This window comes from Zootoca vivipara, chromosome 6 (assembly GCF_965207765.1).
Source record: "Zootoca vivipara chromosome 6, rZooViv2.hap1.1, whole genome shotgun sequence".
In the NCBI taxonomy this organism is placed as follows: Eukaryota; Metazoa; Chordata; class Lepidosauria; order Squamata; family Lacertidae; genus Zootoca; species Zootoca vivipara.
The window spans coordinates 58,005,670-58,018,856 of record NC_142589.1 but is presented as its reverse complement, the minus strand read 5'-3'; the positions used below and the strand labels follow the sequence as shown (position 1 = coordinate 58,018,856).

The following is a 13,187-nucleotide window of genomic DNA, read 5'->3' as shown; positions in this document are numbered from 1 at the left end:
GTCCCTGCTCCTGCCAACCTAGCAGTTTGAAAGCACGTCAAAGTGCAAGTAGATAAATAGGTACTGCTCCGGCAGGAAGGTAAACGGTGTTTCCGCACACTGCTCTGGTTTGCCAGAAGTGACTTAGCCATGCTGGCCACATGACCTGGAAGCTGTCTGTGGACAAACACTGGCTCCCTTGGCCAATAAAGTGAGATGAGTGCCACAACCCCCAGAGTCGTCCACGACTGGAACTAACAATCAGGGGTCCCATTACCTTTACCTTAACTTGATTAGATCCAATATTTTGTGAACACTAATTCCCACATAAGACTTATCATGTGAGCAATACTAAAGGATTGAGCACTAAACTCAACAGAACTTTGCATTTCTCACAAGCTTCTTTGACTGACAATATGAGCTTAGGTTTATCTTTGGGCTCAGCTCATATGTAATGAAGTCCTTAATTTTATCTCTCTTTCCTGTACTTATTACTTCTAGCAAAATGTAAATAGTGTATGCTGAACATTCTTCAACATCAAAGAATGATCATTACACTGAACTCTGTGATAGCACTGACTCGAGTGTTCTTTTTTCAATTTTTCAGTTCTACAATCATGAACAGAACCAAGCATTTTATATATTTTTCATCAACAATATTTAACCAAATCACCTAAGATGGTTCACATGTAATGCTAAGCCAGACTATGTCTTAGTGCACATGTCTAAGTGTGACTGAGAGATCACAATCATGATGGCACTCCTTTCTTGCTGCTGCACTGCCAGAGTTTGTCTTATAGCATGTTGTCTAAACTTAGGCTCATAGTTTTTCTTCTCTAGAAAGCTGTAAAACTAAGAACTTTGCTTACAGCTCACAATTTGTCTAGCATGAGGCAAACCAGGAGCCCAAGTTTGAAGCTGCTAAGCCAAACCATAGCTTAGCTCACAGCAGATCAGCAGCAGGACCAGAGGAGCAGCAAAGTGCTCACAATCTCCTCTCCAGGAGCCTGCATGCACATGCATTAATGTTAAGCACAGTCTGGCTTAGCATTATGTGTTAGCCAGCTCAGAATCATCATGGAGTTTTGTGGCCTTCTGCACAATAAAGTACAGACTATATTTCTGTACACAAATCATTTTCTGTATTTTGAGGGGTAATACATGAGCTCATCTGGATTCAGTTTTCTAGTAAAGCTACTTCTGTTTTTGTTACTGAGAACATAATTCATAAAAATAATTTACAGTGATGACAGTAATCACTATAAAGAAACAAAAAATAAAAAAATTCCTTCCAGTAGCACCTTAGAGACCAACTAAGTTTGTCATAGGTATGAGCTTTCGTGTGCATGCACACTTCTTCAGATACTATAAAAAACTATTCAATTGTTTAATTCAATTGTTTAATTCCTTCTTTAAGATGAGACATTATTGTAATTCTTTTGTATGGTTTTATGGCATTTTATGTGTTATAGTATTTGCATATATTACTGTGATATTTTATGTGAGTGGGCAGTATATAAAAACTCTGATAAATAATGTCTCTAGTTTACAGTTGTTTTAGTCTTTCAGAATGCCTACCTAAAATTTATCCGTCTCTTGGCTAATCTGCACTGCTAAATTGTCTGTATGAGTAACAAATTGTTTTAGATATAACCTTATTTGAGATTTTGTTGTGACTGATTTTAGAGATCCAAAAGAATTCCTCATAACATTAGCTATACTGTAGTAAGGGGCACAAAGTATGAGGCATTTTTAAAGAAAAGAAAAGCTTTAAAAATCTATCTCCCTGCTCTCCCTCCCCTTGTCCCTTTTTTGTCTTTTGATCATAGGTGCTTTTTAGACCACACCTTATTTCCCCTCAGGACACATTTTGTCCCGTTTCTTTTAGTAACATTAGCCTAATTTTTAAATTTTGGCTGTATTTGTTATGTTTATTATCTGATGTATCTCTGATTTAAGTGTGGTCCCTGCAATATTTCTCCTCACCCCTTTTAGCTTTTTGAGGAGGTAGTATCTACGTCTCTTCTGTCGCTTTCTTTGTTGCTTCGATGGCATTTTTTCTTCTTTGTATTTTACTCCAGATGCTAAAAGAATAATATTCAAGTCTGGTTAAAAATACTTAGTGTTGAGTCTACTGAGGCAGCACACTTAGTCATATTGAGCATATCTCTAAAACAGTTGCAGTATATTCTGAATTATGGCTGGGCCTTAAAATCATCCTTGTGATACACCACAGTACATTTGAATAAAAAAAGTAACAATAAACTCAGGAAGCTGCTAAAAAGCAAAAGAACATCAGAGCAGAATAAGACACAAAGCAGTTTGCTTCAACACTAAGCATTTCAAACCCATCCAGTCTATATCTCACCTAAAATAAGCCCATGCATGTGTAGGTTTCATACTGAGTAGGTATCAATGGCAAAGAGGAGAGTTGACTTGTCTACCAAGGGCAATCTGGTCTGTCTGCCAAGGGTAACAATGTAGTTGTCAGGGGATTGTTGCGGCTACTCCCAAGTAAAGATGCTCCAGTCCGTTCTGTCTTTAAGGGTTTTATTGTGCATACTATTTACAGTGCAGAGATAGCAGAAAACATGACCTCCTAGTCACTCGCAGAATCCGGCAATGGCACCCGTCTGCTTCGGAGCCAGCATAATAGCTTGGGCACCCTGAAACGCCACCCTCTCACCCTACGTTTGGGCGCTCGCCTCAATTCGGGCGCCGGAAGCGGCTGCGCTCCCTCCTTCAGCTGTGGGCTAGTGCGGTGCAGGGGCTCTGACACATCACTGAGCCTTCCTTCCCCCAGCTGTGGGCTTTGGCAGTGCAGGGGCTCTGATACCTCACTGTGCCTTTCCTCCATTCTGCTTCCCTCTTCAATCCCCCCGCCTGACCCGCTGCTACCGCTCTCGCTGGGCGAAGTGCTGGTCAGGATGACGGGGGGGAGGCTCCCTGTAGGGAGTCCCCCTGACAGTAGTTTTGTGATATACAAAATTATCCCCCAACACTAACAGTGATTTTTTACACTTGAAGGGTAAAAAATTACTGTGAAAATTGATACAGAATATCACTACTGAATGACAGTTCCCAACATCCTTCCTCCTAGCTTCATAGAATCTGAGTTTGCACCATAATTTTTAACAATGATATAACACGAAGTAAATTAAGAACAGAGGACCAAAATTCCCAACATCAGTATGTACATGAAGCCAATATGACATAGTTGTTACTTTTGCTGTTGGATGCTGCATGTTTACGTAATCTTGAAATGTGGCTTTTTGTATGTTTGCTATTGTTGTACTATGTTATTATGAAATTGTTACTATGTCATTGCTTTACTATGTTATTATGAAATTGTTTTTGTAGTGTTTGCTTGAAATGTATTTCTGTTTTCTCTGTTGTAAGCTGCTTTGAGCATGATTTTGTGTGTGGAAAAGCAACATACAAATAAAATGAATGAATGAACATTGGGATGCAAATAAAAAGGTTCCAGCAACATTTGCTTCTTGAAAGAAACTATTAATTTAATAGACATTAAACTATTTAGAATGTGCAGATAAAGGAAAATTAAACAAAGTATTTTGTTTTAGAATTATTAATTTTTGAATATAATTGGTATTTCTTAGCAATATGTGTACTTTCATTCACAATATAAACTCTACACTTCACTACAAAGGTTGCATGTGGCAGAATGAAATGCAATTCACAGGCATGTGCAGAAAGTTTGATCCAGAAGATCTTAACAAAGCTTATTTTAAACTAGTAACCCCATGGCATCTGACTTACTACTACTACTACTACTACTACTACTACTACTACTATAAAAAAGAAGATGGCTTTAAACTTCATTATGTTCAGTCAGCAGGCACAGACAAATATGGTCTAGTTCTAGGAGTTATCTTCACACCGTGGCAACCAGGGCCAATAATTGACAACCACATGCACCTGAACTTCAGGCAACAGAAAGCAAAATAATTTCACCATTGAGAGGCGGCTCCACAATCATGTCCAGAATTATCAGTAGGGCGTACAGACATCTGAATAACGTACTGGAGTTTATAGTTTCTGCAGCTGCACTCTCCCATCCATGTTTCCCAAGGTATAGTGCTGATTTCTGAGTAAAGTTTACATTGACTTGAGTCCCCTTTCTTTTCCCCTTCCCTCTCATCCTTTCAGTGTTCTGTCATGTGCAAAGTCAATGGCCATTAACCATCTCTCTTGCTATGTAAACACATCTTGATTTTCTGTCTCAAAGATTTTTTGATTAATATAAACTCAGTTGCACAAAGTGGTGGCACACAGCCTCCAACAACCTGGTGCCCTCCATGTGTTTCAGACTACAACTGTCACCCTATTACTGGGATTATAATTGGCTTTAAAAAGTTTTCAATGCTGTATCTTAAATTGCTGTGACCTTAGGATAAAAAGCAAGTAATAAATTGTTGTTGCTGCTGCTGCTGCTGCTTGCTCCTGCTGCATGTGTCTTTAAAAGAAATCATAACACTTTTATCCTAGGCCTTCCTCCAAGAAGCTCAGGGTGGTGTACAAGATTTTCTTCTCATTTTATCCTCTCAACCATCATATGAGGTAGGTTAGACCAAATGATAGTGACTGACCCAAGGTCACCCAACAGGGTTCATAGCTTGGGGAGAAGGGAAGATTTTTATTGCTACAAGGTGAAAAACAGCTTTTGAGACCTATTTATGCAGCATTCCTGTACAGAAGGATTCAATTCCTCCCCCAGCACCATAACTGCAACTGAAATAGGAGCTCCTCACACCCGCTTTTGAGTGTGATAAAAAGTAGAGGTCCGGTCACAGATTTTCCACATCATGTCTGTTTTAGCCCTATCTTTCGACAATGGAGATGGGAAAAAATCAGAGGGGGACTGAAGAAAAGGGGCAAATGTTGAGCATGCATGTGTAAGTTTAATTTCAGAAGAAGAAAGAGACGCATGAGAGGAGCTAGGATGGGGATGGTGTAGAGATGTAGCATTAAGTTACCTGCTATAATTTACACAATGCATGAAATCCAGGCTCTAGTGTAAAACGTGAATCCCCTCCCCACAAAGCAACTAGCAATCACCATCACAGGAGGAATACCCTGGCAAACTTAAGCTACAAGAAAACAACTGCTGGAAAATGCAAGCAGATAGTACCCCCAATATCCTATAACTGATTTTTAAAATGGCCTTGAAATCTGAAATGATTACTGGGTATGTGCATCTCTGATCTCTCCAAAAATGCTGAAGCATTATTACAATTGCTAAAGGTAATATTGTTACTACTACAAAGTTAAAGGGTGTTCTATTAAACTGGCCACAGCCAACGAGAACACAAATAATAATAATAATAATAATGTCCTAGAAATACTGTTTATATCAAGCCAGAGCAAAATGGAGTGGCTTGTTTCCTTAAGTAGGCTGGGTCATCAGTAGCAGTAATACTACTGCTCCAGCTTTCCTTTGTCTTCTGAGCACAATATGCAATGCTAGTCTTTACAACCTTGGGTTCCACAATGAAAGATGGGATTAGCAATGTAATACAACAAAAAAATAAAGTCAGTCCAAAACAGCCCCCTTTTCCACAGCCCACAACAGCCATTCATATCTACCCCCTTATTTTTTTAAAAAATCGGGTACCATATCCACACAACAAGGGCTCTCAACAATGTACTATTAGCAGTTACCTCACAACGATGGGAATTCGCTCCCCAAATGTTTCTCCAAGCCCAGGCTTGATCATTTTCTATGGCTAGGATAAGACTCTTTGAAAACTGAAGGTTAAGTCAGGTGACTACCGTTGCCTGGCAGGAAAGAAAAGAAGAAGTTTTGTGTGTGAAACACTGGATTTAATTTACCTCAACCCAAGTCACTAGCAAACCACTCTTATTTGCTCTTTAATCCCCATCTGCAGTATGCGGGAAATTATAATGGCCTACATTACAGGGCTTTTCGACTGATTTTATAGAACTCTGGAGGAATGCAAAGAGTTCTCAAATTGGGGAACAGTAAATAAATTTTTGAAGCCTAAAAATAATCCTAAGGATAATGGGATCTAAACTTGGAAACAGCAATATATAAATACTAAGAATATTATTAGTAAGCAACCACATTATTGACATTTTTCAATACAATATACAATTTTACAGTATTTCATTAAATTACTTTCTGCTAGTTTTAAACACTACCTACCTTGAGCCCCAAAAGATTTGACAGCATTTCAATTTTACAACTAACTGAAAAACATTGCTACAATATCAAGATATCACATATTCAATTAAGTTTTCTATAAATATGAGCAGACAAGCTATCTGTTTGAGTTCATTATGAAAAACTGACATAGTTCAACTTTATTTTTAATAACATCACCATCCAGTTGCTATCAACTTCCACCACAATTACAAGTTCTTAGATGCTTGAATTAATACTATTCCTTCCTGGATTTCTTTCTGCTCATTGTACTACAAGGTACATTTACTGGCGGGGGTGGGGGGGTGGGGACGACTATAGAAATGTAACTTTTTAAAAAATTCAACTTTTGTGCAGAATGCCTCCAAGCATGCCATTCCTGGGAGTGTAAGTAATAGATAAACATTTTTTGTAATAGCACACAAAAGCCAGATATTCTTGAGCACTGGCCAAATAAGATTAATGAAATAGTCAGAAACACAGATGGAGGGGGGTGTTCAACTAGCAAGTGAATCCCACTGCCCCTCCCAGGTCTGGGAAACATTGTTTAGCATAAAATACAGTGGACAATTCCATCTTCAAGCCCTTGCCAGGATTGTGTTTGCAGAATCATAAAAGCAATTCATTGATTCCTACCTTCGAAGCATCTGGGGAGAGAGGAGTGCAATGGGTAACAAAGAGCCAGCCTGCTGCATATACCTGCTGCAGGAAAAGAAGCACTTCCAACAGGAAGTGAACCCCTAGAGGTCAGGAGAGCGATAGAGAGCAGCTAAGGAGAGAGCTTGCATGAGTTGTGAACTCAGAAGAGCTTTGCCGGAACTGTAGAGCCCCCTAGCAGTGTCAGCTGTTGCAGCCGCCTGTGTCTGGCATTGAGACAGCAAGGGGAGAATGGATATTATGTTCATCCTATCCTTTCTCAATAAAGTTGGACAGTCACATGTTCTTCAGGGTTTATTTTCAAAAAACATTCCCAGCATGTTGAGATAGAAGTATGCTGGGAAACATGGCAAATGTAAAACTCTGCTCAAAACAAGAACCTAACTTGCAGCATTCATTAAAAAGAAATAAAAGCAGTTTTCCCATGTACTGCTCCCTAGTTTAAAATAAAGAACACTGAAACAACAAATAAATTAATTTAAGCGTAATGACTGAAAATGGCATTTTGAATGTTTATCTAAATTTTACTGATTTCAAGTATAGGATGATGTGATTAATGACAGAGAGTGATAACCAAGTATAACCAATGAAAGTTATGTAAGCCCATTGATTTTAGTTGGTCTACTCTGCATATGACTAACAGCAGCTATCAAGTTTGGGCAAATATTTTACAAATCTATTTAGATAAGATGTCATGGGGGAAAGCTACTTTCAGAATTTCTCCCATTAAAAATGTTCTATATGAATAGCAAATAATAGACATTCAAGTGGGACCTGCAAAAAACATTGTAGTGTGGAATGCTTCTGTTCAGGGTTCCAGCCAGATATATTTTGCTTACTGCATATGCTCATATATTGTATAAGAAGCACCACTCAGCAGACACTGTATAAGAAGCACCACTCAGATAACTAAGTTTGCAATTAGAGGGGGGTCTGAAAGTGGGGGATATCAACACCAGTCCATTGGCATGGTTGGATCATTTCCTGTTGAGATCTAGGCTTTCAACACCTTTTCAGCTTTGCAGAGGCAGGGGACCTATTAGGATGATCTGCCACTGGAGGCTAATGGATACAACTGGCTTCCAGAAGCCCTGGTCCACCAGTGGAATATATGAATGGCTCAGGAAGCTGACACTATCACCCTTGAGATCCCTCCACCTCTTCATAAAGCCCACTTTGCTCCTTAGCAGACCCCTTCCTTCATGTCCACCTTTCTTGGTAAGTCTGGAGCAGGCATCCCCAAACTGTGGCCCTCCAGATGTTTTGGCCTACAACTCCCATGATCCCTAGCTAGCAGGACCAATGGTCAGGGAAGATGGGAATTGTAGTCCAAAACATCTGAAGGGCCGAAGTTTGGAGATGCCTGGTCTGGAGCGTGGCAACATGAGAACAAGCCTTTTCAGTGGAGGCTCCCTACTTATGGAATGTTCATTCCAGGGGGGCTTGCCTGGTGCCATCATTGGGTAGCTTTAGGTGCCAAGCGAATACGTTTCTTTTTTGCCAGGCCTTTGGCTCTTACTTATCTGTGACCTCCTTAAGTGGGTGGGATATTTTAATCTTTCCTTTTAAAAATAGCAGTGACTTTTAGATTTTTTTAATGGCTGTTTGAATGTATATGTTTGTTTATATATCGTAAGCCACCTTATGCCAGTAATAAAATACTGTAAGCCACTTTCTGTTACCTTGGTAAAAAAGCAATCAATAAATTCTATAAAAATGAGTATAAATGATTCTATTCTATTGGAGTGCTTTCCTCCCCCCCCCCCACAAGTCACTGAGTCATATACAGTAATGTACCGGTAATGCCCAAGAGTGGATTACAATCAACATTTGGGAAATAGGAAGACTAGGGGATTTCCTGTGCCAACAAACACTTATGTATTTAATACTTTTGTTATTTTATTGATAACTTTTTATTTCACTTTCTCCAGTCATGCTCATTGCACCCCACAGAATTAGACACAAAAATATTAGTCAAGACCACAGGAGTTGTGGAAGTTGTCTTATGACACATCAGACAATTGGTTCATCCAATCTGGTCAACACCAGGCATCCCCAACCTGTGGCCCTCCAGGTGTTTTGGCCTACAACTCCCATGATCCCTAGCTAGCAGGACCAGTGGTCAAGGATGATGGGAATTGTAGTCTCAAAACATCTGGAGGGCTGAGTTTGCGGAAGCCTGCAATAGAGGCTGCTTTCTACTTTGCTCTTCAGATCACTTATATGCCATGTGTGAACAAGTCTGCAGGGCTGTAGCTAAACTGTGTGGACCTCAGCAGACACTGAATCAGAGATCACCGAGAGCTCCTTGCAAACTGCTCTGAGCATTCTAGGAAGAAGGAAGAAGAGTAGGCTAAAGAAAGTCATTCTTCATAAGGCGTCACATAGTTGGAATTCACTTGTAGGAGAAGCAGCAGTTTTCTTTCCTGGTAACTATCCCTAGGAAGCAAATGGGCACACAACTCAGGGAAGGCAAAAAGCAATGGGTTGAATTCAATTTTACCTCCTGTTCCTGCATGGTTATTTGACCAAAGGGACATCTTCACAAATGGAAGAGAAGGGGAATACTGTAATTTTTTACCAATTCATCTTTTCCCATACAGTCCTCTGAAAAAGTGTTCCAATGGGTTGGGGGACTGACCCAAGGTTACCCAGTGAACATCACGGCTGAGAGGGGTCCTAGTCAGACGCTCTAACCACTACACCACACTGGTTCCTATTAGAAATTATGTACATTAACAGAAGGACACGGGTGGCACTGTGGGTTAAACCACAGAGCCTAGAGCTTGCCAATCAGAAGGCCGGTGGTTCGAATCCTCGCGACGGGGTGAGCTCCCATTGCTTGGTCCCAGCTCCTGCCAACCTAGCAGTTCGAAAGCACGGCAGTGCAAGTAGATAAATAGGTACCGCTGTGGTGGGAAGGTAAATGGCGTTTCTGTGCGCTGCTCTGGTTCGCCAGAAGCAGCTTAGTCATGCTGGCCACATGACCCGGAAGCTGTACGCCGGCTCCCTTGGCCAGTAAAGTGAGATGAGCGCCGCAACCCCAGAGTCGTCTGTGACTAGACCTAATGGTCAGGGGTCCCTTTACCTTTTTTACATTAACAGAGCACTTCTAAGAACAAGTCTACTCCTATGCAAGCTCCATTAAGTTCAATGGGACATACTCACAGCTAAATGGGTATGGTACAGCAGCCGAAATGTTCTGTGTAGCCAGATATTTAAATGACACCTACATTTTCACTGTAAAGAACAATATTCAAGCACTGAGGCACTTCTGAATGACTCCCAGTTCCCAATGGATCTTTTGCCTTTCACTTCTCAGATATATTGTGAGCTCTCACATTTGCACTTTGAAAACATTAACTCTCTCCACTCAGCTGGGTGATAAGACGTCAGCATTTTATTATGTTTTCAAACTTTTTAAATTTATTGGCCCACAGTCCAGTTCTAGATTTTAAGCAGCTAAAATTATTATTTTGAGCACACGGGTTGACCAGCCTCTTGACCACTCTAGCTGGCGAGAGCACTTAGTTGATAAAATAGGACTTGTTCACTGTGCAAATTATGTCAACTAGATACCTTATATAGCTCTGGTTCTCCAGCTAAGGATGGAAGGCTACAACTACGGTAATCTGATGTGGTCCTTGGTCTTGAAAAAGTTATGTACCGGTACTCTTGCAACAGCATGTCCCAGATACCAAACTACCAGCATCAGAAGTGGATTCCCTGGCTACAATAAACTTGCAGAAATAAAAGATTGTGAAACAGGAGTTACCACCACAACAATCACTGTCATAATAATTCATTTCTATGGTGATTTTTAGCATGTAACAGTCTTTACAATCCTCATTATCTCATTCTTCACAGAGCAACTAACTGTCAAATGAATAATTAAAATGATAAGTCTACAAATGAAGGACAACAGCTTTCTAGTAGAACAGATTTGGAAAACATCTTTCAAATTGGGCACCAAAACCTATTTAAGAAACTACAATTTTCCAACATAAATTAAGGACAGGGACAGAAAACAATATGACACAATTCTCATGCTTTGACAAACCTACATGGCTATGGAGCTGATTCCGCCCGCCCGCCCGCCCCGCCCCCACCAAAGATTCACCAAATTGGCCATTTATGACAGGCTCCATAAGGAGTGCTGGTGCTGCCGGGCAGAGAGGGCTCAGTTTTTGTTTTGTTTTTTTTTAAAAAATTGCTTTTTTTATCTATGTCATTTTAAATTGTGGTTTATATTAATGGTGTATTCTTAGTTTTAGATTTTATAATTTATGTGGAAATTATTTGCCATCTGGTTGTATACTTTTTATGTGTTTTATTTATTATGACTTTGTTATGTTGGTAATTAAATCTTGTCATGTTGCAAGCTGCCTTGAGCATTGTTTTAACTATGGAAAGGCGGCATACAAATAAAATAATGAATTAATTTATGAGCACTACTTCACTGGGTTAGTTCAGAAATGAGAAGCAAAGTCTAGATGTGTAAGGGAAGAGAGAACCACCAAGAACATGCTTCATTCACGTAGTGCCAAGATCAGCCAAACCATGATCTGACACTAAGTGAATGAAGTTTGTGATGTTTCTACTCAAAGTCATCCTGACAATGTATTTGAAGAGTGGTGTATAAATTTAATAAAAAGTGCTACATAAACAAGCTTCAAACTGATATACTGCTCCATTCCCTCTCCTCCTCCAACATGGATACAGTTTGTTATTTCATTTGAACTGGGGGAAAATGTGCTTAAAGTAGTTTAAACTTTTAAGTATATGGTTTGTCCAAACAATCCAACTTCAGATATTTCCACCCAGTCACTGCACTACAATGCCAGCTACAGGGATAAACTTTTCAGATATTTATATTGCTTATAAAACAAATATATTTTTAACGTTTTGTTTACTAAATGGAAATCAAGCAAACATGTTGCAGTACAGGGAACCCACAACTTAAGCAGGGTGGGGGTTATGTTCCGCAGATTGTGCCTAAAGCTAAAAAGGTGTATAGTCAAAACCCATTGGGTTAATGGCGGGTGGGTCTGCCAATATGATTTTTCCTGGTACCTCACCCCCTTTCCAATCTTGTTACTTTTTTGCTGCACACACAAAGCTGAATGCCCACAAATTAAATGCGTATAGGACAATGGAAAAATTCTAATTCTAATTTTCCCAGAAGACCCCCATTAATCATGGGGAAATGGGTTGAAAGCTGGAACCTAAATCCCTATACTGTACAGTGAGACTGCATCTTACGTGATGGATAGCTTCTCGGCAGAGCAAACATACACAAAATTGCATATAGTCAAGAGCCTCAGAATCACCACATTCCATTTCAGGTGGGGCCCTAGAAAATCACCTCCTTCTTTTCCTAGCTCTAAATACTCACTGTAGGGTTGGTTCTGACACCACTTTCCTCACTGCTAGTGGGTCAGCTGGCAGCACAGCCTCTTGACTGGAGAGCAACCGCAACAATGCCGCCACTTCTCCACTCCGCTCAGTGATGTTCCTTGCAGAAAAATGGCAGGACACTGTTTTAAAAGAGGAACTTTTTTCCTTGGTTCCCTACTTGAGGGGTCTTTCCCCCATAAACCCAGAGGCTGAAGCCAATAATATGAAGCTGAATCTGCATAAGTAAAATGTGTGTAAGATGCAATCCCACTATAGAGGAATTTCAATTCTCACCAAGTCTACTATGAAACTTCATTTATAGTAGAAAAATAAATCTGCACAATTAATATCCATTTGAACTTACAACCCACATCCTAAACATAATGCATAAAAGTTGCACAGTTATACTGTAATTTACATCCACAGTAAGGTGGTTCCAATTACAGCCAAGAACACCACAATCTAATCCTGACCTCTTTATACACAGGGGCACAAGCAAAAATTATAATAATTAAAAGCAATTTTCCATGTGAAAAAGTTGCTTCCAAGTTAAGAAGTTGGCATGCTATCATCCCAATAAACAAGTTAGTTTTCCCCACCTTGAGAACACGTACATGGCAGCTGACAAAATAGTAAACTGCATCTGGAAAATATTTATTATGTGCTGCATTAATTGAAAGATACACCATTCAACAGTTAGTGGTACAAAACATCTAAGTGTGTTTTTAAATTTAAGTAAACTTTTGGTGCTGTGTAGATAGACAAGACTTCTGCACAGCACTCAACCTCCTAGACTGCAATACAACAGTTACCTGGGAATAAATATAATTCAGTGGGTTCTAAGTTCCAATAAAAAATGCACAAGTTGTGACTGTAAATATATTGACTTGGATACTAAGGTTGCTGTTCTATACTCATTTATCTTGTCGTAAGTGCCATTGAACTCAACTTCTGATTAGGCACTACAGAA

General features: G+C 39.8%; 1 protein-coding gene across 11 annotated transcripts in view; it reads right to left on the bottom strand.

The window, feature by feature from the left end:
- ZMYM4 (zinc finger MYM-type containing 4) overlaps positions 1-13,187 on the bottom strand; it is a 50,338-nt gene that overhangs the window by 34,158 nt on the left and 2,993 nt on the right. For 5 of the 11 annotated variants that reach the window (XM_035120509.3, XM_088672260.1, XM_035120503.3 and 2 more), the window contains one exon: positions 5,662-5,778. The exons of 2 other annotated variants lie outside the window; for them this stretch is intronic. Coding sequence is in view for 1 of the 9 variants with exons in the window: in XM_088672262.1 (XP_088528388.1) it covers positions 1,966-2,034 (69 nt within the window). In the remaining 8 variants the exon portion in view is untranslated. Of the gene's footprint in view, positions 1-1,965; positions 2,064-5,661; positions 5,779-6,799; positions 6,898-12,215; positions 12,336-13,187 lie in introns of those variants that run through there. 4 more of the 11 variants (XM_088672262.1, XM_035120504.3, XM_035120511.3 and 1 more) reach the window with 4 other exon arrangements.